This window comes from Rousettus aegyptiacus, unplaced genomic scaffold (assembly GCF_014176215.1).
Source record: "Rousettus aegyptiacus isolate mRouAeg1 unplaced genomic scaffold, mRouAeg1.p scaffold_m13_p_8, whole genome shotgun sequence".
NCBI lineage: Eukaryota > Metazoa > Chordata > Mammalia > Chiroptera > Pteropodidae > Rousettus > Rousettus aegyptiacus.
The window spans coordinates 6624294-6649203 of record NW_023416311.1 but is presented as its reverse complement, the minus strand read 5'-3'; the positions used below and the strand labels follow the sequence as shown (position 1 = coordinate 6649203).

General features: G+C 51.2%; 1 protein-coding gene across 2 annotated transcripts in view; it reads right to left on the bottom strand.

Annotated features, from left to right (window-relative positions):
* Positions 1–1055: 1055 nt before the first annotated feature.
* SHISA9 (shisa family member 9) overlaps positions 1056–24910 on the bottom strand; it is a 257414-nt gene continuing 233559 nt past the window's right edge. Inside the window, exons 4-5 of one of the 2 annotated variants that reach the window (XM_016156987.2) lie at positions 18030–18077; positions 1056–2363 (exon numbers count right to left, since the gene is read on the bottom strand). In XM_016156987.2, the coding sequence (XP_016012473.1) occupies positions 1984–2363; positions 18030–18077 (428 nt within the window). In that variant the 3' untranslated portion in view covers positions 1056–1983. The remainder of the gene's footprint in view (positions 2364–18029; positions 18078–24910) is intronic. The other variant, XM_036225645.1, reaches the window with a different exon arrangement.

The window sequence follows — 24910 nt, the reverse complement described above, 5'->3', positions numbered from 1 at the left end:
GGCTCCTCTGCATGCGCGATTTCGATTTTTAAAAATGTGCAGAGGTTTCGCTGTTTGTTCGAAAGGCTCGAGAAGCCGGCTTCCGCCCGAATTCCTCACGTTTTCGACGGGAGGCGAAGGCCCAGAGGGATGAAATGCATCGCCAATGTCCGCGACTCGGCTGGGAGTGAAGAGAAGGAACAGCCGGTTCCCCTGATGCCCTTGACCTTGGAGTGCAGGGTGGGGGTCGGGGGGGGGGGGCAGAGGGGAGGCAGGACACTAGAGCCAGGCATCCCAGGAAATGCCCTGTCTCCCTGGGCCAGAGCTCCTGCAGCTTCGAACCCCTCAACCGCAGGGCATCTCAAACCGTCCTGTGAATTATCCACGACCTCAAGGGACCAGCTGAAAACTCGCCTTAAATGACAAGCTGCATTCTCTCGACAGCCTTGTCTGGGCATCTGCTGAAAGCTCAGAACTAGGCCCAAAACTGCCTCTATTGGGACACTCAGGGCTTCTGGCTTTGGGACCCAGTCTGAAAACCGCCTCGGGGAATTCTGGCCGAGAGAGGCGGATCGGAGGGTCTGTGGAAATTCCGGGACGCAGAAATGCTCAGTAGGTTTGGGGAGCTGGGATTGGGTGGGACGCGTGGGCTTTTGACCGTGGGGGAGGCAGGGAGGGCTGGGTCTTTGGGTACCCCTGACACTGCAGCGGCCCCCTCAGAGGGTGTGACGGGCGGGCTCACGAACAATCGGAGGGCGGACACTTCTACTACTGCAAGAAAACAGGAGGGAGGGAGGGAGGCCGAGAGGACACAGGTTGCTCTTGGGAAACGAGACTGTCATCAAACAGAAACACATTGAAGGCACCACCCACGCTTATGACATCTTCAGTCCAAAGCAGTTTAAATTCGGCAGCGGCGGGCTGACAGGAAGGAAGTCGGGGGGGCGACAGTTAATAGCGGACTGGTGTCTAGGCGTCTGTGTCTGGTCTCGGAGGCGAGGGGGACACCTCGGAAGTCGGAGCCGCTGGGTCCCCTTCTCACCTCTGGCCGGCTTCTCATCTCCGATTTCATTTAAAAAAAAAAAAAAAATTCTAGACGTCATTGTTGATTTCCTACGCCTCGAAAATTTTGGACAAAATCTAATTTGCCGTTCTCGTCTGTTCTGCAGTGGGCTTATTTATAGTTCATTTTTCTTTTCTTTTCTTTTTTTTTTTTTTTTTAAAAAAAGGTTATTTAATACTCTCTGCACACTCTGCCCGCCACACCAGCCTATTCCTCCCATTTCCATATTCGCGGTCTTAACGGGAGTTCTAGAATGTTCTTCCTTCCCCATCGCCGTCGGTGGGCTCGGGGTCGTTTATTCTTTGTGTGTGAGTTTGAGTGTGTGTGTCGTTTTTTTGCTTCCAACATTGATGATATGAAAAGGGCTGTAAATAGCATGGTTGGTATCCAGTTACCATCTCACGCTTGTCGAACGGTGCGTCCATGTCACTAATTCCTGGTTTTCGAAAATGTTCGTTCCTTGCACGGATTCCTCCCCAAGGACGGTGCCTCGCAAACGCGCCCTTCTCCAGGGTCCACCTCACTCCCCCACCCCGGCTCCGGCTTCTTCAGCCGGCACGTGGCGCGTGGTGCGTGCGCCCAAACGGACGACTTCTCTAAATTGTGCTACTGTGGTTTTTCACGACGGATTTTCGTTTCGCGTTAGGGGGAAAAAAGAAAAATCAGCCCCGCCGCGTGGGCACACGTGAGTCGGCCGCCGCGAGCCTGCAGGCAGTCGCAAGAGTAGGCCTCGGTTTCCCCTTGGCCGTATTGCTGGACGTCCGAGCGTCGGTCTTGCTCGGTGGCCCACGGACGCGTGTTCGGCCTGACCCAGGAAAAGCGTGGTTCCGTGTCACCAGCAGGTGTCTGGCGGGTTGGAGTGGGGAGTGTGTGGGGGGAGGCCGGGGGGGTTGTGGGCCGGAATGTCGCCGCCTCTCAGGTGCGTGAGGTCTCCGGGATGCTCAGACAGTCACCTCCGTTTTGCTGTTGGTGATGAAGTACGGCTGTGGGGGCGGGTAGAGCTGGCTGCGAGTCCCCAGCGGGTCGCTGGAGCCCGACTCGGCCGTGCCGAGCTTGCCCTTGTTGCCGTACCCCTGTCGCCGGAGAGACTGCTCGTTGGGGTCCCAGCCCTTGAAGTTGGCGGTGGAGTTGTAGGCCAGGGGGTGCGGGGGCATCTTGTTGGTGCGGGGCTTCTGTCCGTCCTGCTTGGCGGGGCCGTGCTCGGGGCTGAAGGCCCGCGGCTCGCCCTCCACTCTGACGGGGTGCAGAGGCAGGTTCCCCTTGGCGGCCAGCTCGGCCAGGTGGCGGCGCTTGGAGTAGAAGTCCTCATTTACCTTGTCGGCTGGACAGTGGGACAGACGGACGGAGGAGCGGAGGAGAGAGCAGAGAGAGGGAGAGAGAGGAGAGAGAGAGACAGTTAGGGAACAGCATCGAAGTGGCCCGCAGCCCGAATGAGACACACACTAGAAACTCCACCTGGAACGGACAGGAGGGCGGACAGGCGGTGCCCTCTCCACAGACGGGGCAGGACGGACAGGCGGGGGCGGCGCCGACGGAATCTCCAGATCCCCCCGCCCCAGAGGAACACTTTGCCCAACGTCGTCACACCTCACGCTCTGCCGGCCTCGGCTTTCTCGGAAAATGCGAGTGTCGCGTCTTCGCTATGAAAACAACGGACGCATTCCCGCGAGGGAAAACGCCGAACGAACGAACGTGTCAGGAACACCCGCGTCTATCCCCGCCCCGCAGGAGAGCCGCGCCGGCCCCGGGCTGTGTCGCCCTCAGGTCGTCTCGACGGACAGGGCTCCCCCGGGCATTGTTACCCGCGTGTTTGCTTTCGGCCGCGGAAGCAGACCCGTGTTCGGATCCCGGCCCTGCCGCCCACTAATGGTGTAACTTGGGCCAAATGACCTCGCTGTTATCCTCACCGGCTCCTGCGTGAGGCAAGGCGTCACGGTGAACAGGAATGTTTCACAGGACCGTCGGGAGGGTTCGATGGCGGAACGTGTGCGAGGCGCTGAGGTATCGCCCACCGCCGTTCTCACAATTATCATTCTAAACACTGGATTTCTCACGGACCGTTCTACCAAGCATTCTCCCCGTTGTTCTAAATTATTAATAAACAGCACTGTAATGCCTTCGTAATATTTCATCGAATGGAACTATCATGACTAATCAATCCTATTGATGAACATTCAAGTTGTGCCAATATTTTGCTAATATAAATAAAGCTGAGATGAGAATCTTCTAGGCTGACGCCCTCATTGTATTTAGAATTTTGATTTTTGACTAATTCTGAAAACATTTTCTTCATCTACATCAGAGGATGGCAAAGTGTGGAGCCCAGGGACCAAATCCGACCGCCCTCTGATTTTATAAATAAAGTTTTACTGGAGCTGACATTCCTGTTTATTCGCCTAATGCCTGTGGCCACTTCTGCTCTGCAGTGGTCGATTTGAGTGCACATGGCAGAGAATGTGTGGCCCACAAAGCCTGAAATATTTACTATCTAGCCCTTCCTCCCTCCCTCCCTTCCTCCCTCCCTCCCTCCCTTCTATACTTCCTTCCTTCCTTCCTTCCTTCCTTCCTTCCTTCCTTCCTTCCTTCCTTCCTTCCTTCCTTCCTTCTCTCTCTCTCTCTCTTTCCCTATTTGACAATTCTATGAGACCTTTCATTCTTCTTTTCTCACAATTATTTTAGGATCTTCTACACTTCCTAATTAATTTCTCATCAATACGCCTTTGAATTTACCTGTCTCAGGAGACCGGAAATACTGGCTGCTCTTTCGTCCACACTGACCACCCATCCCATGCTGCTACGTGTGTGGATCTCCGTGAACTCACGGAGACTGTCTCACTTCCATGTTTCTTTTCTCATTTGATCCTTCCATCGACTCTAATTTTAACCCCTGCTTGATGGGTGGTTAGGAAGCAGCGAAGCTCAGGCGTCACATGAAATGACTTAACTAAGGTTACCAAGGGCTAGAGCCTGAGCCAGGGCACAACCTGAGCCCAAAAGACATTGTTCGATGCTTCTGAAAAGCCATCGGGGAAAGCTTTGGTTTCGGGACCGGGCGGGCAGAAATACCCCACTCCGTGTCCACGGCAGACGTCACTCATTGATCATGGTGCTGTTTTCCTGGCAAGCGTGACCGCCACTCGAACTCCCCAACACAGCACCCCAGGAAGCCACGTGCTAGCATCCCAGGCTTCGGACGGTTCGCGTTGGGTTTCTGTTCTTGTTAATGTAAATAACGCTGACCAGTACGACCTTTCAAGATAAAGCCCCCCCCTTTGCCCTAAATTCTAGAGCTGTCTGAAGATACAGACCATCAAAGCCAAAAGAGACCAGGGAACCTGCTCCTGAGGATTCGAAGAGCGCATGTCCCATAGAACCACGTGCGCGGGTGAGAGCCGGGTCAGCTTCAGAACCCCGTCTTTCTGCCTTCAAGAGCCAAGTTCTGGGCCTCCAACGGCATGAAGTTGCCCCAGAAGGATTCATTGATGGCGCCCGCAGACTCACAAATTCATGCACCTGGTGACGTCCACGACAGATTCCACCGGCCTCTCCCACTCAAGGGTGCCAAGCCTGAAGCCGCCCACATTCCTCAGCTCTGTCCTTTTTCAGGCCGGCCCTCCTCTCTCACATGAGGACACCAACTCTGAAGTCACTCGAGCCACAAACATGGGAGAGAGGCCACTTCGCCTCCTCTCCCAGCAGCACCACTGCTAAGTTACCAAGACCTGCTGCTCATCCGACAGATGCTTCTTGGCCTCAGTCCACTTCTCCTTCGCCCCTCTGTGAACAGTGCTCCCCTCCCGGGCTCCGGTCCCACCCCTCCCAGTCCGTCACCACGATGTGGCCAGAGGCAGGTTTCTAAAATGTGTTCTGTCATTTTGTCATTCACCAAATAGGCACGGGGCATGTACCAGACACTGGATGTCGAAGGCAGAATCAGAAACAAACGCGGTCCCTGCCCTCACGGGTGGACATTCTCCCAGGGAGGGACAGATGGTGACCAAGGAGCCCCGCAAATTACATAAAATTGTAAATACGGTAAGTGCTAGGAAGAGCCATCCGGGCTCATGTGTATTTGCAGTGAGGTCTCTGAGCTGGTGCGAGAACCAGACGTCAGGGCTGAGGCGTCCCACCCCCACCGTTTACACCGGATCCTTCGTCTTTCAAGACGGAGTGAGGTGCTGCTCCCGACGCCCTCGGGCTCCCTGGGGTGCCCCCACTCTCTCTGCCACAGCCCCGACTGTGCTGTTTTATAATTTCCCACTCTCGCGCCTATGTCCCCCAACTGGACGACGAGTGGTTTGAGAGCAGAGGACCTCATCTTTCCGTCTGTGTGACTCGGTGGCCCTCAGCCCTGGCAGTACATGGCATTCACATGGGGGAGCTCTTAAAGCATTCGGATCCCCGGGTCCCTCCCCCAAACAACGTAATCAGAATCTCCGAGGACCTGGCTCAGACACAGATTTTTGTTTTAAGTGCCCCCACTGCCCCCAGGTGATCCTAACGTACGGCCAGAGCTGAGGACCACAGGCGAAGCCCTGGCATCTAGCAAAGTGCCAGCACATAGGTTTTTTTTTTTTTTTTTTTTTTTGCAAAGAACTAGACAAAAGCGACCTCCCGTCTCACTCCCGTTATCCCCAGCTGCCCCCCACGTCAGGCACCCCTCCCTTCCAGGAAGTCCAACGAGGTCAGAGCCCGCCAGCACGGATCGGCTCTCGTCCATGCTTTACAGGTGATTACGCAGTTCATTCATTATTGTCTCTCTCTCCCACCACAGTTCCAGGAGGGCAAGGTGGGTCTGAGTTGTGCTCACCTCTGCGTAAGCAATGCCCAGCCGAGTTGCTGGCCAGTAGCAGGTGCTCAATAAATAGTCAGCGGATGGACGTATGCGCACAGCACCCCGAAGCACAGAGACAAGCCAGGCAGTAGTGAGAGGAGACAGAGAAGCGTTTCCACCTTTCCTCCCAATAGTCACTTACTGAAAGCCTCACTCGCCCTTGTAAAGTCCCCAGGCGTGATCCAAGGTCGTTTGTTCCCATGTTTCTCTTCCCAGACAACAGACTAGTCTAAGGTCTGCTCAGAGCAAATGCTGCCTTCAAGGGTTCTTCTTATTTCTGACAAGCCAAGAAAATCGATTATGATGAAGGTGTCCCAACAGTGGGGATAGGGGATGTCTTTTCAAAAGATTCCACAGAAAAACAGCCACAGAGGCCTTCAGCTCTTGCCTTATTAGTGTGGGTGCGGGCTGAAGCCCCCACTAAGAGGAATCGTAGTGTTTCATGCGGAAAATCTGCATCCTCCTCCGCACCCTACCCTGCATTCGTCTCTCGATGAACTCGGCATTGGGTCATCCCTGGGCACAGGAAGTGTTCAGTACGCGGGACAAGAGTCGGGTGGATGAGAAAGTCTGCGGGTTCTGGAATCAGACACACACACGCTTGTGAGACCTCGAGGCTGTCCCTCAATCTCTTGCAACTGTTTTCTTAGGTGTGAAGTAGGAATGGTATAAGCTACACTCAGGTCTACCAGGAGGAATAGGTACATGAGCTGTGTGAGCGACAAGGCACATTTCTGGAGCATAACAACTATCCAGTGCATGTATTTAGGCTCCTGGCTTATGAAGGAACTGGATCGAATCCAAGAGGCATTTAGGGAGCACTCCCTCCGTGCCGGGCTCCCTGCCGGGCACGAACGAGGCATTCGTCTCAATCGACGGTCCTTCTTTCCTTTCGATGTTCCCTCTTTACCCAACCTCCAACCACCGTGTGTGCTGAGGGCCAGCTGGCCCTGTGAGGTGGCATAAGAAGGGCCCTCGAGCTGCCTGGGATGAAGAGCTGGTTCGGGGCAGGCCACCTGGAGGATGCCCTTCAGCTGCGATGTGGAGCCGGAGCGCAATCCCGGTGCGGGATCGTGTGGTAGACGGCAAAAATGGCTGTAACGTTTTTGCAGTTTCTTCCACCAATCGGTGGAGCCTTTTGACTCTGGCCTGGCCTGGTGACTGGCTTCGACCCATGGACTGTAGCAGGAGTGATATCTCCCACGACCCGAACACACCTTTTAGAAGTTCTGCAGCTGCTGCTCGCAGGCTCTGGGAAGGAGGAAACCCAGGTCAGCCTCCCAGAGGACGAGCCACCCGCGGGCCACTTTCTCATGATCACCACGGCCACCGGCCTGCTCACTGCCACACGCTGCGTGAGTGAGGCCATCCTCAACCACACAGCCATCAGCTGACCTGCCGGCTAACTCCGGACACTGAGTCTTCAAGAAACTGAAAGGATATTTGCTCAGGAGAGGGAAGAGAGCCAAGGGTCACCAGATTCTCTCATGTCCTGTAGGCAAGACAACATCATCCACACCTATATGTCGATCTGACCATCCTCTCTCCGTGAGACTCTGAGGTTTTCTAGAGAAGTGAAGAGCAGGCACGGATTTGTTGGCCGGGGTACAAAACTGTCCTTCGAAGAGGTGGTTTCAAGATTATTTCATCAAGAATGTGGTTGGTGGTGGAGCAAATGGAATTTTCATGACCCTGCTGGCCCCTGACTTGGACCCAGAGGAGGAAGGGGACATGCTTGCTCGGCCGCTCTCGGCTTTGCACCATGTGGTCCCTGCCTTAGCATATTAAAGAGCTCCTTGAGAAAGAACTAACATTCGTTGGACAGCCTCGGAAGCCCCATTAATAAACGCATTAACCTAATCAGCCCCGGTACCTCGCGGGCAGATGGCTGACAAGCCGACCAGGAAACAGATGTGTGAGCCTTTCGACAGCACTGGCCCTCTCCAGTTTGATTTTTCTTCATTTAAAAAGAGAAAGGAAAAATGAAAAGAAGATGCTCTCCTTCCAATGAGCCTAATTGCCTTGAAGGAACAGAGGCTGTAAAATTACACTGCACCTCCCTCCATCTGTCTCCCTCTTAATTAGCAGCAGACACTTGTGCAGGTGCGAGGTGGGACGGAGCCTTGCTTCTGTGCAAATGGAGAGAGTCGAGGTAATAACCAGTTTTCAAAACAAGCTGCACATCTGAGGGGCTCGGCAGGTGGCCTCCCACCTACCTTCTTTCCTTGGGCCAAAGATATCGTAAGGGGGGGTTCCTATGGCTCATTCTCACTTCGTGATATTCTCGGATCTCAGGTGATGAATTTCACCTGGTGAGCAAACCAAAGCTTTCCCCATTCCTCATTTGTCCCTGTCTTTGGTCCTAGAAGATATTGAAATGGAGTGAGTGATCTTCCCATCACACTTACGAATGCAATCCAAATGCTTTGCAAGGGCCCCCCAAGGTCTGCATGACACGGACCTTGGCGATGTGTCCTCTTTTATCTCTTCCTCCTTGTTATGAACCCATCATAGAGAGGATTAGTTTCCTAGAGCTGCCATATAAATTACCAAGAACCGAGGGGCTCAAAACAGAAATATTTTCTTGCACAGTTCTGGAGGCCAGAAGTCTGACATCGAAGGGCCAGCAAAGGCGCACCCCTTCTGCAGCCCCCAGTGGAGGACCTCCCCTTCCTTGCCTCTTCCAGCTCCCAGAGGTTGTGGCCGGCCTTGACCTTCTGTGCCTTGTAGCTGCATCACTCGAGTCTCTGCCTCTGACTTCACGTGGCCATCCTCTCTGGGTATCCGTGTCCCAATTTCTCTCCAATGACACCAGTCATTGGACCAGGACGCACATTGATCCAATACGACCTCATTTTAACTTCACGAATCTGCCAAGGCCCTATGACCAAGGTCACATCCTGAGGTTCTGAGCAGATACAGATTTGGAGGGGTCGGTGGGGGGTGGGGTGGGGACACACATCAACGCAGCTCAAGCGGGGTTCCTGCCTGCTCCTGAACACGCCAAGCTTTCCATCTCAGAGCCACTGGCCCTCGGCCCTGCTGTTCCCCCGAGCAAATCCTCTTCTTTCTGGTTGCACGTCCGGATCCTTCTTGTCATCCGGTTCTCTAATTCAAGGTCCCTGCCTCGGAAAATGCATCCCGATGACCCGATCGAAACAGAGCACCCCCCGCCCCGTTGCTCTCATCACCTCTCCTTATTTTGATACGTCCCTGGCCCGTATCAGTCCACGAAAACATCCCTGCTTGTGTATGGTCGTCTCCCTTGACTAGAATATAAGCTCCAATCGGGATCGAGATCGAGTCTGCTCTGGTTACTGTTATAGCCCCGCCGCCCCGCCCAGCGCCGGGCACGCAGTAGGGGCACGATGACAAGCATGCGACGAAAGGCAGAGAGCACTGGAGGTGTTTCCGTTCCAACGGCATTCTCTGCAGCAGAGACGGGCCAAGGACGGGGCCTCGTCCGGGCATCTGGTCTGTGACGGCTCACGTTTCGTGGTAACGTGCCGGGTCAAAGGGTTGCCCGGATTAAACCTCGCTTCTGGGTGTGTCTGTAAAGGTGTTTCTGGATGAGAACGTAGACTTCTGTCCCCAGGGCAGGCTGGGATCATCTAATCCGCTGAGAGACTCAGAAAAACAAGAAGCAGAGGACGGAGGGGGCCTGCTCGGGCGGCATGTTGGTCTCCTGCCCTTGGACTGGGCTGGATGCCATGGGACCCCCGGCTTCTCAGGCCTTCGGCCTCAGACTGGAACTACATCCCACTTTTCTTGGGTTTCTAGCGTGCAGACAATAGATCATGGGGCTTTCGCGGCCTCAGTCATTGCGTGAACTAATTCCCCATAATAAAACTCTCTCTCTCCACACACACACACCCTATTACTCATATATATGAATATGCGTTTAGATATATAGATCTGCATTTATATTTTACATATATTCATGAAAGGAGATTTATTATGGGAAATTGATTCAACCAAACCAATAGCATACATCTCCTGTCATTCGCATGACATCATATATAATTCATATACAACATATGATAATAGTATATATTTTTTAACTTTAACGGTCCACTTATACAGTGGAGTATTTTCAATGGACTCACACAGATCAAGCCCAGATTGTTCAAGGATGTTGTTCAAGGGTCAAGTGCACATTTGGGAACCTGAGCCTGTGGAGGGGTGACTTGTGGTTATACCCAGATTTTCGACTATGGAGGAAGTCAGTACCCTCGACCCCACGTCATGCAAAGGTCAAGTGTATGTGCCATTGGCTCGGTCTCTCTGGCGCACCCTGACTAACATGCAGCCCATATGACAGAAGACAGACCGACTTACACTTTACAGGGACAGAGGGACTGAGCCCTGGGTTAAGCTCCCTTCTTTATGGGGCAGGAGCTCTGGGCTGCTGCCCAGCTCCATACCCCCGGCGGAAGACGTACAGAGGCGCGAATGGTCGCTAGCAGCGCCGGCGCAGGGGAGACCGCACGGCCCCGGCAGAGCGAGTGAAGCTGGAGGGAACGGAGGCTGGGCTTGGTCAGCGGCGCCGCTCGGGTCTGGCGGCCGGCCGAGTGCTCTCCCGGGGTACACCGAGGACAAGCACGCCTTTCTCAAACGCGTGCTCGGCTAGAGAATTCGCACCTGCTACCCCTTGAATACGCTCGGTATCCCAATGAGGTGGATGCTGTCGTTGAGGGGGAGACTGTGGCTACTTGTCCCAGTGATGGCGCTGGGATCCGGACCCAGGATACCTGGAATTAATGAAATCGTGGCTGCGGCACTCATCCTTCATTTACCCACTTGGCCGCCTCATGGAAGATAGCTTTGTTTCCTTAACACGGATCCGTCTGCAGGAAAACCTTCCTCCCCAACTGAGGAAAATGGAGGACAAGGTGAGAATTATGCAGGGAAACACTTGCCTTGGTTCCCCCTCAGCAAACATCGGGGACCGGGGAGCCATGTAAATACGAGGTTCTCAAGAAGAAATGTCAAAATGTCACAACCGAAAGTTTAATAAAGACCCATACAGCCAAATGCATTTCTCTCTCTCTTCCTTAAGGTGCAGCAGGACAAGGGAGCTGGAGGTAACAGGAAACCCTCGCTGCCAGCTTCCGGTTCTCCCAGCATTGACGCTGGCACCTCTGAGGTGCACTGGTTGGCGTGCTGGCCGATCACCTACCGAAAGGTGGCCTCCCCCACCGGAGCTGGGCTGGATAGCGCCACACGCATCTCGCAGAACGGAGAGGAGACAGGTTTCTTCATCACCACTCCAGGCTGGGCATTCTCCAAGGTGCTGAACACACACTGTCTCGTTAGTCGCCCCCGACCCTCCCCCTCCACACCGAGCCAAGGAGGCGGATGCGGTCCCCTGGACGCTTCCTGCCACGTCACACCGATTCCCTCCATGACAGTGAAGCGGGGTCGTAGTCTGAGATATTACCCGAGACTCCTTTCCCTTGGGCTTCCACTCTTCCCTGGCAGCAATCCCTTTAGACGGCGAGTGACAAAGAGGGATTGGCAGGAACTTGAAGGAGTCGGTGCACCAGGGTTACGCAGCACATGACGGTCTGGGAGGACGCACGCCTGACTTTATGACTGCGAAAGCTTCCTGGCAAAGTGGTAGAAAGATCGTGAACTTCGAGAGCGGATGGATCGGAGTTCAAATCCCAACTCTTATAAGACGGAGACCTTGAGCAAGTTACTTAGGTTCTCCAAGCTTCCTGAATAAAATTTAAAAAAATAAAATAACAATGACTGTGTGGCGGGGAGCTGAGGGTATTGAAGAGAATCACAGAAAGTGCCCAATATAACGAAAAGTACCAATATCCTTGCCTCATGGCGGGCGTTCGACAGATGGTAGCTGCCATTGCTCTCACTGTCAGAACGTAAAGAGGATAAGATGAGGGTGACCGGGTCTGCTTTGCAGTGTGCAGCGAAGTAAACAAGAAGCATGCAAAGGCTCCGCCCTTATGCGCGGAGCACAGCAGGACGCCTTAAACGTACACCCCGACCGGAGAAGATGCGGAAGGCCGCTACCTGTCTCCCAGACCTCATCTACCTGTTTTCTCAGGCACATGGCCCCTTGGCCCCAAACTAGATCTCCCCAGCCTTCTGGGAAGCCGAATTTGGCCCTGTGGCTCATCCTTCACCAATGGAATGTCAGCCAAAGTGATGCATCCAATTTTCACTTCATCTTACTTGCTTTGAGGAAAACCGGGTGCCCTGAGCATCCTCACTCCCCACTGCCCGTTAGGCTGTGCCAACGACCAACCATAGCGATGCAGACGAGGGTCATGGGTCATGTGGGAGAGAGAAGGCCAAGCGACTGTGTTCAACGAACCTGGGTGACAACTTGGAGCAGAGCTGCCCCAGCAGCCTGGACCCTTGGGGATATTACATGAGAGAGAAATAGACTTCTGTCTTTCAAGCCACTGGATCTGTGGGGCCTTTGGGTTCAGTAGGACAGCTTTTACTTTTTACTTATATAGGAATGTTTTCTGGGTCTCTACCTTTTTTTTTTTTTCTCCTTCACAAGTTGAATTGAAAGGTAAGAGGAGGGACAGTTGATGTTATAAAAAAAAAAAAATACCCAGATATTTCTCTCTTCTTTTGAAATACACGCTATAAAGCTGTGCAGGATCCTGAGGCCATCTCAGAAGAAAGGAACAAGAAAGGCAGGAAATGAGCCAAGCTTCTCAGGCAGGAGAGGGCCTGGGAGGAGACGGGAAGATTTGTCTTTATGGTGAATTAGCCCCATTTCACCTGGTGCGGGGCCTTGCTGCAGAGACACGAGTTAAAAAAATAGTAATAAATCGCATTGGAACCAGGTCCTAATGAAGCTCAGACTCCGGGCTCTTTCTGCAGGGCCCCACACCTTCCCTAAAGCCAGGAGCCTGGCCTCCGGTTTTTTTTTGTTTGTTTGTTCGTTCATTTGTTTCTCTTAACCCTGAGGGCTCCCAACAGGAGGCTGTGCTGCCTTCGCCTGGGAGGATTCTGAAACGGTGCCCGGCTGGAGCTTTGCACGACGTGAACAGAAGTTTGAAAAAGTGCGGGCTGGTTTCGGGGGGTTCTCTCTTGCACCCCTGCCATCATCATGAGAACATGTCTGGACTACCCCCTCTGAGGGCAAAAGACACCGGGAGCAGAGTCAAATCACCCCCAGCTAAAACCAGTCTAGATCAGCTAACATCGAGCCAGCTCCCCGCCGACTCCCAGATACACGGACGACTCAGCTGAGATGAGAACCTCCCACAACAGCATAAATCACTGGCACATAGACTCCTGATCTCATCAGTGCTGAGCTAAAGAGCTTTAAAGCCGTGAGATTTGCGGTCACTTGTCACACAGCACTATCGTGATAACTGATAGGAAGACCAATCGTTCATTCGCCCTACTCCTAGGAAGAGCCCCCATTTTCAGGCAGGGATCAACCTCTCCCCTATTCTTAATCCATGTGGTTTGGATGATATGGCCCTCCACTCCCTTAGCCCCCCGCGGTTCTCCGGGGACTACAAACAGCCCATCTCATTGCCTTCGGCATAAGGATTTGTTCAGAGGTGGGCACACGACAAGGAAAGCCGATCAGAGCAAAGCCTGGGATCTTTACTGGGAGAGACGGAGAGGGATAATGAGATCGGGGATCCAGATCTTCCATTTTGTGGGAGAGGCAAGTGAAGCTAAGGACTCCAGGGCACCCAACTGGCAAAGCCGCACCGGGTCTAGAATACTGCTCTCCTGACTTCCAGCTGGCGGATTTTTTCTGCTACATCGCAGTGCCTCTTCAGGAAAGACAACAGGATAGCTACCTTCGCCTAATAATTTACTAATAAAGCGTATGTTAACGGGTGTCTGTGATGCACTATGGGCGCCGTGCGAGGTGCCGGGAAAGTGTGAAATGAATGGGATCTCGCTGGCTTAGCCTCAGAGGGACGTATTTTCTGTTGAGTCGAATGCCTGTTGCAATCTTGCTGCAGTGGAATTTTCTGCAAAGTGAAGAATCCCCTCCGCCGACTCATTCCACACCCTACGGGGCCCCCGAGGAAGCTCAGCAAAACCCCTGTGCTCGCTGTGTGCTTTTCAAAAGAGGCCGAATCCAGGAGCTGGTGGGATTTGATTTTTTTTAAAAAATCACCTCCCTATTCTCCGCCTGTTCCATAGCCTACTGCTCACCAGCAGACCAGTAACTCAAGTCAGAAAATCGCAAAAGCCTGAATTTCACGAAGTAATGTTTTAAGGCTGCTTTTAGGTGGCGCCTTCCCCAGGATGTGTGCATTCCCATAGGACCATAACTCAAACTGCACATTTTCTGTTGCCTTGTTTCTTCTGAAGCATCTTTCTTTTTTTTTTTCTCAGCATCTCTTGAATGAACACTTATCACTGAGCTACATTAATTTTCTTAAAGAACTAGGATTTATTGAGTATCTACTACGTACTCATACTGCTTTAGCCGTTTCACCTACATTATCTCATTTAGCTTCCCTTAGAGGTAAGTGATGAAGGCAATATCATTTTGTCCATGTGACAGATGAGAACTGAGGCCCAGAGATACTGAGTAATTTGTCTGCCCAATTATTCTGCTACGGCTGGTAACTGGCAGAGCCAGACATCAAACCCGAGACTGACTATCCGCCTCCAACATCTCGCCTTCCAGCTCAAACCCCAACTAAGAAAGCGGCTGTGTTCCAGCCGACAGCCAAAATACTCACGTTTGGAGGAATGCGGGCATGCGAAAATTGGTGTTCTAGGGCAAACTGTGTTTGCATTGAGGATTGTGTCGTTGGAAAAGGTAGGTCTAAACTTTAGTGCACACAGAAGGTACATCTGAAAACTGGCCAAAACAGTGAAAACTTATGGGGGCCACACCCCCCAGTTGCAGCCCCTTAGGAGTGAGTGGGCCCGAGGTTACCCTAGTAACAGGCAACTCCGGAAATCTGGGGTCAAGTCTTTAAGCCACTCTTTGAAGTCTGCGTCCCGATCCTGGGTGCGATGCAATTTTCCTGTGTGACTTTGAGCAGTATCATTTGTCTCGGGGGGTCTCGGCGTCCTCATCTGTAAAATCGGGAAGGCCAAGCGAAGTGTTTATTTCTTTCATCGTCTTCACCGAAGTGTATTCTTTGCATGGTTTCAGAAAATTACTCCCCTAAACCCTGGTGGAGGGTGGATATTCATCACTGCCTCTGTCTGGGAGATGGTAGGGATGGATATTCTGGGCATGTGTGTGGATGGCTCCAGGGCTGATTCTAATCAGAGCCAGAGTGATTAAATCGCAGTCCGAGGCTGCCAGTTTCCCCCACGTTCAGCGTCCCGGTGTACCCCTGGGCGACGGCACAGGTCAGGTTCAAAGACCCATTCCTACTGGGAGAGTCCACTGGGCTTGAGGTGGTGGTGATGTTCGCGAAGGAGGGTTGGACATGGGTGGATTGGCAGCGGTGACCACTTGGGGGCGACTTGCCCGGGCACCCTCAGGGAGCGAAAAGTGAGCAGTTCAAATTGGCTCGCCATTTCCAGTGCTGGCAGATGTGGTTCCCCTCCAAAGTGAGTTACAGTCCAGACGAGTGAGAGCAGGGAACGTGTATATCCCGGGACCCTGTTCTTTCTCCTTCGCAGCCTCCCCGTCTTTATTCAGCCCCCGTGGCCACCGCTCATCCCTCCGCCTCTTTCTCTGCAACGTTCGTGTCGCTGGAGGTTAAGATATTACTGGGTTTCCAGATGTGGAAAGCATTTTTGGAAAATGATGGTTTATTCAGAGCGTGACGGTTTCTGTTACCACGAGATTTTTAAAGCCTTCCATTCGCTCACTTAATAATAGCGGTCGTAGTATCGTAATAGCCTTCGGGTATTTATGGCTTTCCATGTGTTGGACACAATGTCTCATCTCATCCTCGCGACCGCCCAGGAGGTAGGTGATGCTGTCGTCCCATTTTGTGGATCAAAAAATAGGGGCTCAGATTGGTCGAGTGACTTGCCGAAGGTAAGGAGAGTACCAAACGATGGGGCCACGGCTCGAAGCCAGGTGCGTCTGAGGCTAAGCCCATCACACTCGGCTTGTGTCTCCCTTTCAAGAAGGTGAGCGACCGTGGGAGGCGGGGGCCGTGCAAAGCCCCCAACCTTTTTCCCATGCCTCCTGGAGACTCAGAGTCTGCAGGCTGAGTGGGGAGCACCAGAGGAAGATCAGCAACCCCAGAGGGAGTTAGCCGGGCCCTCTCCGCGACCCCTTCTCTCTTCCCCAGACAAGCAGGATGAATAAATGTGCATTTAGCAGGGCAGGTGGAATTAATCTGGTTTGGGTAGAAAAACTGCGTCCAAGCCCTTGCTTTTGACCCGGCCCGAAATATTTTCTAAATGCATCGGACAACAATGGGCTGATATAAGGACAAGGATGCTGACTGCCTCCAAATGCTGTCACCGGAATTATAATGGCTTTGTTTTCACAGGGGAGGTGGGGAAAAGTTTATGCCTCAAATTAGTAGGTCTGTCATGTTCCAAATTGTTTGCATTTCTAAAAATGGACGTTGACATGTGAACAGTTATTATCTAATGCAAGACCCAGAAATCTGCCTCTCTCAAGGCAGCGAGGGAAGTCAAAGGATTCTCATCAGACACATCGGTCTAGAGCTCTCTCCCCCAACACGGGAACGCAGTGCAGTGCAGCCCCGTGCCCACCTGCAAGAGCTCACTCAGATCAGACTCCCCTCTTCAGAATCCTTCACCCACAGAAAGATACCCGAAGACTGAATCATAGAGTCTTGGTTTCCCAGCAATAGCTCCCTACTGCAATGGTTTTCAAAGCGTGGTCCCTAGACGAGCAGCATCGGTATCATCTGAGACCCTGTTAGCAAGTCAACCCATTGGGACGTCCACCTCCGGCCCAGTGACTAAGCAGCGCCCAGGAACCTGGGTTTTAACAACCCTCCAGGGGACGCTGACGCAGGCTCAAGTTCACAGGTTCACAGGTGAGCTCAGCGGCGGGCTCACTGCCTTCTCCTGCCCACTCATGTGCGCGGCAGTTTCCTAACTACCCTCAACTCCTTTTTCTCCCCTCCATCCTCTCCCCACCCCAGTCCAGGTCACCACCCCTGGCATGACCGCAAGAACCTTCCCAGTGGGTATCACCAATGCCAGTCCACTCTCCCCTAACCCAGTCTCCACCTGCAAACCAGAACTACTTTTCGAGAATACAAAATCGGTCCTGCTAGTATCCTGCCCAGAACCCTGCAGCACCTTCTAAGTTTGCTCCAGTTCGAGGTCACTGAAGAGTTCTACCTCCCCCTCCTTGGGTCCGCTGCATTCTCCCCACCCCTAATCCAACCCCAGTGGGAAACGACTTAGGAATCAGGGCCAGACAGACATGGGTTCCATCTGCAGCTTGACCACCGAGCAGCTCTGTGACTCCAGACGAGCGAGCCAGCCTTGCTCGGAAGCCCACATCCTCCACTCTGAAAATGAATGACAAGGCCTACACCACTAGGTTGTCAGAGGATGAAAGGACAACACTCTGTAAAGGGCCCAGCGCCCTGTCTGGCACACAGCGGAGCGGTAACCAATTGCAGCTGCCTCCCGGTCCAGCCGCCCGGCTACTTAACCCACAGACCCAAGTCGACAGACCCCTTCACCGTCGACGCGACCGCAGGGAAGCCGAAAACAGCATTCCGCCCCCCCTAAAAGCCTAACCGTTCCCAAGATGCTGGGCCAGAATCCGACTGTTTTTCGCTCCCTCCTAAGTTGTGTTTTGGCCCCTGCAGTCATCTGCCTTGTGCTTTGTCCGTTTGCCCGTGCGGCTTCCTGAGCAAAAAGCAACGTTTTCCTGGAGGTCTTACCTGGGCTCGTTTCTGAGAGCGACCGTTTCCTTCGGGCAATGAATACTGGGAAGCAGGGAGTGGTAATGCTTCAACCACGGCCCCCGAACACAGTCGTGCCACACCAGAGCCACATGTGTGCACCCACGTGTGTGCGAGCGTACAAACACACACACACACACACACACACACACACAAACGCCTACACACTGGCACTTGGACGGACTTGCAGGTCCACCAACACAGACATACGTGTGCACCGGGTCACACACAGACGCCAGGACTCTCGGTGCCTTCACTGAACGGTGTCAGCTCTGGCAACCCCTGGACGAAAGAGCTAGAAAAAGCCGTACGGTACCTTTTGGTGACTTAAGCGTCGCCACTGCCCAGTCACCATCAGAACTTCCTAAAAAAATAATAATTGAGAGATGTTGATCCGTTTCTCGAACACCCAGGTGCTGCTGGCGGCCCCAGCTGCAGACCCCCCGGGTGGGAGAGGGGAGCAGGCCTCAGGGGACCCAGGGAACGGGGTGCGCGACCAAGTGTGCCAGGGCAGTTATGTGTGTACCTCTTTCTGCAGGGCTTTGAAGCCATTTCAAGACCACGCCCTATAGAGGATCGAAAGCGGTCCCCTGCAAGAGGCCGAAATGTTTTCAGTGTCATAAAGGGAGAGAGAGTTCTCTAAATCTCGATCCTCTAAGAAAGAGGAAAATTTGAGTTACATGAGGTCACTTTGGCTAATGACAACACTTCGTTGACAAGAGATAAATTTTGACTGTGTTTTGCTGCAGTCCTGCTCCTGAAAAGGGAGGGGGCGGCATTAGTCACTCCAAGTTCAAGGTTGGGACACACTCTGCTGACTGAAACTTTAAATGCTGGGTGGCAGGCCCCACGGGCTAGGAACAGCCCTAGCCCACAGTCCGCTTTTGAAAAATATTGTTGAATGAATGAATGAATTCAAGTTTCTCCACGGAGTCATTTTTCCTGAGGTACGAGAATTCCCCTAAAAGCTAAGCTGGTTATCTGAGAATCCCACACTGCCTGGAATTTTGGTTATAAGTTAGTTTTCCCCTCATTGAATTCTGTTTCAGATATACCGAATGAGCCCTAGGGGACTCTCACATTATTAGCAGAACCCCATGGGGACCCACTTTATAAAGTTAAGGCGACTATGGCTACACACCCCACCCCTGTCCTTGGAAAGGCTTCCTCTGTAAGACTGGGTCTTTTGCAAAGCGGGACAAACGGGCTCCTGTGTCCATGCAGCCGCCTCTGCCCGTTGGCTGCAGACCTGACCAATCAGCGGGAGCTACCAGCTCCCTTTTCCTTCCCTGGGAATCTACCTGGAAGGCCCAGATCCTCAATACTTCTGCACAGTTTCCAGAGATGTAACAGGCTGCCAGCTGAGAGGAGACGCAGCAAACGGTCTGTGTGCTGAGTGATTACAGAGTACAGATCCGGCCTCACTTAAACATTTCCGGTTGGCCTCTCAGGCGTGCCAAAGGACGCTCAAATTGCCACGTTCCCCCTGCGGATATGAACTCTACACCCTCATCACTCACGACAGAGGGGAAATTGGAGTGACAGGAGAAGAGTGACGAAGTTAAAATTAAGTGGGACCCGCCCAGGATGACTTGATGTTTCTTCTCCCTCTGAGCCAAGAGTCATTGCCATCTAGAAATAGCGACGTGTCCCCAGATCTTCCTGTGCGGGTGGGCACAAGCCTGACCGAGCCACTGGCTCCAAGGAAGCCTTCTCATCCCCAAGTCAAATCCATCACTGTTTGCCCTGAAGGCAGAAAGCACGCCGTGGTCACCTCTGTCCCCGCTCCCTAAGACAGGGCTCAGCTCTGGCGAGAGAGCAACAACTCTTGTTTCATGAATCCATTGCTAATAAGGGCACTTAATCAGATGGCGCGCTGGCAACCAAAAATATTGTTATGGTTTCACTATTGGACGTTAGGTAAATATTGTTGGGTGAAAAATTAAATTCTTATCCGAAGGGGATGGACCAAGCCATGGAGAGGAAGGAAACATGAAGGAACTCTCTGGGAGATGAAAATATTTCATATCCTTACTGGGACACTGGCTACCCTAGGGTATGTATACTTCAACAATCACACTGCTGTAAAATTATGATCTGTGTATCTCACTGCACATGACTTACATATACTTGGACTATAGTATACCTTCAATATGTTACACCGCAATTATACTCTGCATTATGAGAAAACTCCTACCTTCAAACAAAGGAAAATAATACCTTACTAAGTCCTCTCCCACCAAAACAAAAAAAAAAAAAAGGAAAATAGGCCTCCTAGATTTTTTTTTTTTACCTAGTTATAGCCTTTCGATGCTAGAAATTGCTCTCTGGAAGCCAGCATCAGTTCGTAGGAAAAAAAAAATAGTATTCTGAATCAAGCAGTCCTGTCTATGACTCTCATCTCTGCCATTTACTAAGAGCGTGACTTTGGGAAAATTATGAAACTATACTGAGCCTCAGTTTCCTCATCTGCAAAATGTCAGGATCACAGAAATACCTCCCTCATAGGAGGACCGTTTGGGAGCTCAATGAGACTACCTTCCTTTCTGCCATCACTTAAAAATGAACGTATGAATAAATCAGTAGAGGTCAATTCATAACGGAGGTTCTCACATGCCTCTTAAGGCTGTCACACACGATTCCTACAGAAAGAGTGAAGACGGAATTCCTGCCACATATGAGTGCACTTCGCTGTGGTTTTAAAAAGGGCTTTTGGAAAATGTGACAGGGTTCTGGCCAAACTCCATCGTCTGCCAAACAGCAACAGAGAAAATGTTTTCCTATTAAAATTTGGAATTAAAGGCGAAAGCATCACAGTATTTTGTCCGTCATGCTGATACCTCTCATCTCCCTCGCTAGGTAACCTGAGTTGCACGGAAGCATCCAAGGGCACATGGTTGGAAGTTGAGGATTTAAACTCTCAGACACCTAGAGGAAAAGCCAGACTTGGGGCCAATGGAGACAAACACCAGTGGGGTGGTGGGGGGTGGAGGGGGGACGATTTTCTGTTTGCCAGGCCCACCGGGAATTATATCAAAGGGTGGTAACTCCTGGAGGCAGGAGTCACCACTCTCTGAACTATCAAGTGACCCTTAGGGATATTTTGACAAACACCCCTTGCCTTGGAAACATTGTCCTATGAAGAACCTTAAATGGGTTCCCACATTGTGACCACCCCTCACATGGGTGGCTCAGGCCAGAGCACCTGTGTGTTCAACTGAATTTTCAGGTGACTTTTGGGCTCAGCCTCTCACAAGGCACACGTCTTGGCTTCAATCGTGGCAGAAAAATATTTCTCAAATGTTTGAACCCACATCTCTGACTTAGTAAGGAGAGTTAGCTGATTGAAACAATCTTTCTTTGACAGATTGTAGTAGCCATTCATCTGGGCATGAATCTTTGTTGCCCAGGCTAGAGATGAAGAGGTTTGGGCTGCCTATTTGCTGGTCCTTAGGATGGTGCAGAAAAGTCATCTGCCGTTTGCTTATTTGCTTGTTTGTTTATGAGCTTCCCAGAGGGAATTAGCATCGATGCCTGCATGTCCTTTCCGTCCCGCTGGAGTGAAAGGTGGGGATCTAGCTCTCTTACTTCCTTCGAAATGAAATCTGGGCCATTGCACATTAATCAAGGTACCAGCGTAGCTTGGAGATTCAAGGAAGACACTGACCGACCAAAAAAACTCCGGTTGGGAGACTTTAACATGGGGCAGAGTTCACTGAGGATCGACCCTAGAACAGGTTAAGCACTTCCTGTACAGTATGGCATTGAATCGTTCCAACACACCGTCGGCTGCGTATTTTCATTATCTCCACCTTACAAATGGGGAAACTGAGCTCTTGAGGAGGTGAAGTAATTGCTGCAATTATTTGACAAACATCGGAGCCAGCTCTTAAACTCAGTCCTGACCAATTACAGAGGCCATGTGACATTCTGCCATCTTGCTGACTTGATGTGGTGGGTGCCTATCATGTGGCATTATTCACTGGTTTTACAAATATGTAGAGAGCACTTAGGAAGTTCCCGTGTGGTGCAAGAATAAGGGATACATCGATGACTGGGTCAGACTTGCCTCAGTGGGACCTACAATCAGGCAACATCACATTACATGTTTGGGGAATGAATAAATGGATTGAACAAATGATAAGTCAACCCTATGGCTCATTCTTGCACAGAGACCAGTGAGGTTTAGCCTCTGACATTTCCTAGTGTGAGCTAGCTTTTTACTGGTAACTAGGCAGTAAACCCCTTGGGAACCGAGACCATTCTGTAGTCATGTGCTATATTATCGGCAGATGCTAAATGCCCAGATTCCTGAATTGTAGAGAGAAAAGGGCTCTCTTTAAATATAAATGTGATTCCAACAAGTGAAATTAATTAATTAATTAAAAAACCACCAACATATATCCTACCCTTTTCTCCCAAGAGTTGGGAGTGAATGAATGGGACAATTTAATGGTCCATGGCATTCCAATAACTAGAATGAGTAGAACTGTTTAATTTCCTGATTTTAAAATTGGAATAGAGCTTAGAGACCATATAATTCAGCTTCTTCATTTTTCACGTGCAGAAACGGGTGAGAGATTCAGTGACTGGCCCAAACCCACCTGATGTTCTGAATATTAAAGCCCCAAAGCCCAATTTATTTTCCAGAAATATTTTTAAACTTGGCGGTAAACCCTAAAAGCTGTCTCGGTCTCCCCTTATTTACTGCATGGAAACTTTTAGAAAGTGGGTCTGGTTATCAGAGTTTACTGAACTTTCTACAGCAAACTTTTTTTAAACAACTTTTCTCCTGGGTGATAATGATTTCATTAATGAGGTGCATTTCATCATTCACACCATGGTCACATTATGCCTTAAGAAAGAACTCTTGAAAGAATGTTTATTGTGGGATTTGCATGTCATTTGTGAAGGCAGATGCTGGACTCTGGGGTAACTCACTGAGTCTGGCCATCCTCCAGCTACCTCCTACTGGACCTCCACTCACTAGAGATTCATAAGACCCTCTGTGACTCAGAGAAAGCCTGTGAACTCCCACGGTAGTCAGAGAAGGACGGATACAGGGGGTGCTGCCTTCCTACTAAGCGATTCTTTGATGCTTTCCAAAGATAAGCTCATTCATTCATTCATTCAACGAACATTTCAGGAATTCTTCCTTTGTGGAAGAAAGCGTTACTGAAGGAATGTCAAGTAAATATTCATACAGCAAATTTTATTCCAAATGCACTGCAGACATTTGCTGTGCACAGGGACCCTGCACAGATCCTGGGGAGAATCAAAGCACTCTGTGGGAATACCCACCCATCCATTATTTACCCAGAGAGCTACTGGGTTTTGAAGGGGGATGAGACACTGGGCTATGTTGAACAAATGAGCTGTTGAGGGTAACGTGACTGGTTCAAAAGGAAAAAGACATCTGGACTGATTTTTTTGTTTGTTTTAGTGCCAAAAAAAAAAAATCAAATATAACAGCAGACACTATTTATTACCTAAATACAAGGCTCAGGAAGGGAGGCAGCCACCAAATAGTGTACGAAAGTTCCAGTTACATCGGCACAGGCACCGTGACGCCTTCTCTCCTAGGCAACAGCCCTCGTGTCTTCCGAGGACTATTTGAGTCTGTCTGAACATGTTTAAGATGCATGTGCTATGCAAACATGCAATATGGCACAGAGGAATCTGAGGTCATGGGGATGTGGATGAAGGTGGGGAGTTAAGGGTAGAAATTCAACGGGCACGTGAGGTCTCGTGAAGCTTTGGATTTACGAAGCCAGCGTCCGTCAACACAACCCGTGACCTCGATATTATCAATTTGGCTCAAGCCCTCTCTGAATGATTCCATCTGGATGTCCCAGGAAATCAGGGAACATGAAGTCCTAAAGATAGACTTCTGGTTCGAACACGTTCTAAGCTCCTAGGATGCGCCTGGCTCTCTGCCAGGCACCAAAACGGTTGCTTTGTGACTGGGACGTTAGTAGAACTTGGCTGCCACGAGCATCGTTCGACGTGAGAGCGCCTGTGCTCGGGTTTCTGGTGGGAGTTCATGACGGAATGAGGAATTAGGATATTTCATACTGGAATCGATCGGGAAGTGTCTCCCACTCCATCAGCGACGAGGGGCTTGGCAGCGGGAGAAGAGGAGAGGGTGAGGCTGATAATGAAAGGAAGCACGTGATCCGTGGGTCCTGTGCCCGCCTGGCTTCGCTGCTGCCATGGCTTCCGTGCACTGGGACTCTGCTATGCGTACGCTGCTCAGGAGCCTGGGTCACCCTCACGCTCATGGATGAGGGGGAAATGGACGGAAGGAGGACCAGGGCCGTGGGAGCACAGGCTCCAGAGTGATAAAAACACGGGTTCGCGTCTTGGCTATGCCGCCCGGCTTGATTGGGGGCAAGTTAAATTACCTTCCTTGAGCCTCAGTTTCCCGATCTGAAAATTGGGACAATACCTGTGCCTTCCTCTTTGGATCACTGTGAGGAAATGAGACAGTGTCCAGTGCAGTGTCTCGCATCTGGTAAGAATTCCAGGCTGCCCACCCAGTGGATATTTACATCCCGAAGAGCTGACACTTCCTGGGACAGGGATGGCAGGCATACTGACTTCCCGGAGCTAGGACGACTCTGTGGATAACAAGTGTTACCCACCCAGGGGCTAGATGTTCAGAGATCGAGTGTCCCAGATTCTACGTTTAGGTTCCCTGAAGATTCACCTGGGCAGATGGTGGACAACGAAGGGCCTGATATGTCAGTGGGACCAAATGAGCATACGGGTCTTCCTTCCCAGGAAACAGCCTCCACGTGTGCCCCTCGCCCACCCACCCCGTCCCCCACAAAAAGGTAGGACTTGATCTGAGTCAGGGAGAAAGGGCCTCTGGACCTTAGTAAACTGTATCCCACAAAGAAAGACCAGAATAGATAGATAGATAGATAGATAGATAGATAGATAGATAGATGGATGATAGATAGATGATAGATAGATACATACATAGATACATAGATAGATTGACTGATAGATAAGTAGATTAGATGATTGATAGATGATAGATCGATAGATAGATGGATAGATAGATAGAAAATAGATGATTGATAGACAAAAGAAACAGAAGCAAAAGAAATGGAGAGAGGTAAAGAGAGACAGAAATTTTAGAGTTAGCTGTGGAGATGAAAAAAGAGAGACCGGAAAAATAGAAAAAGGAGT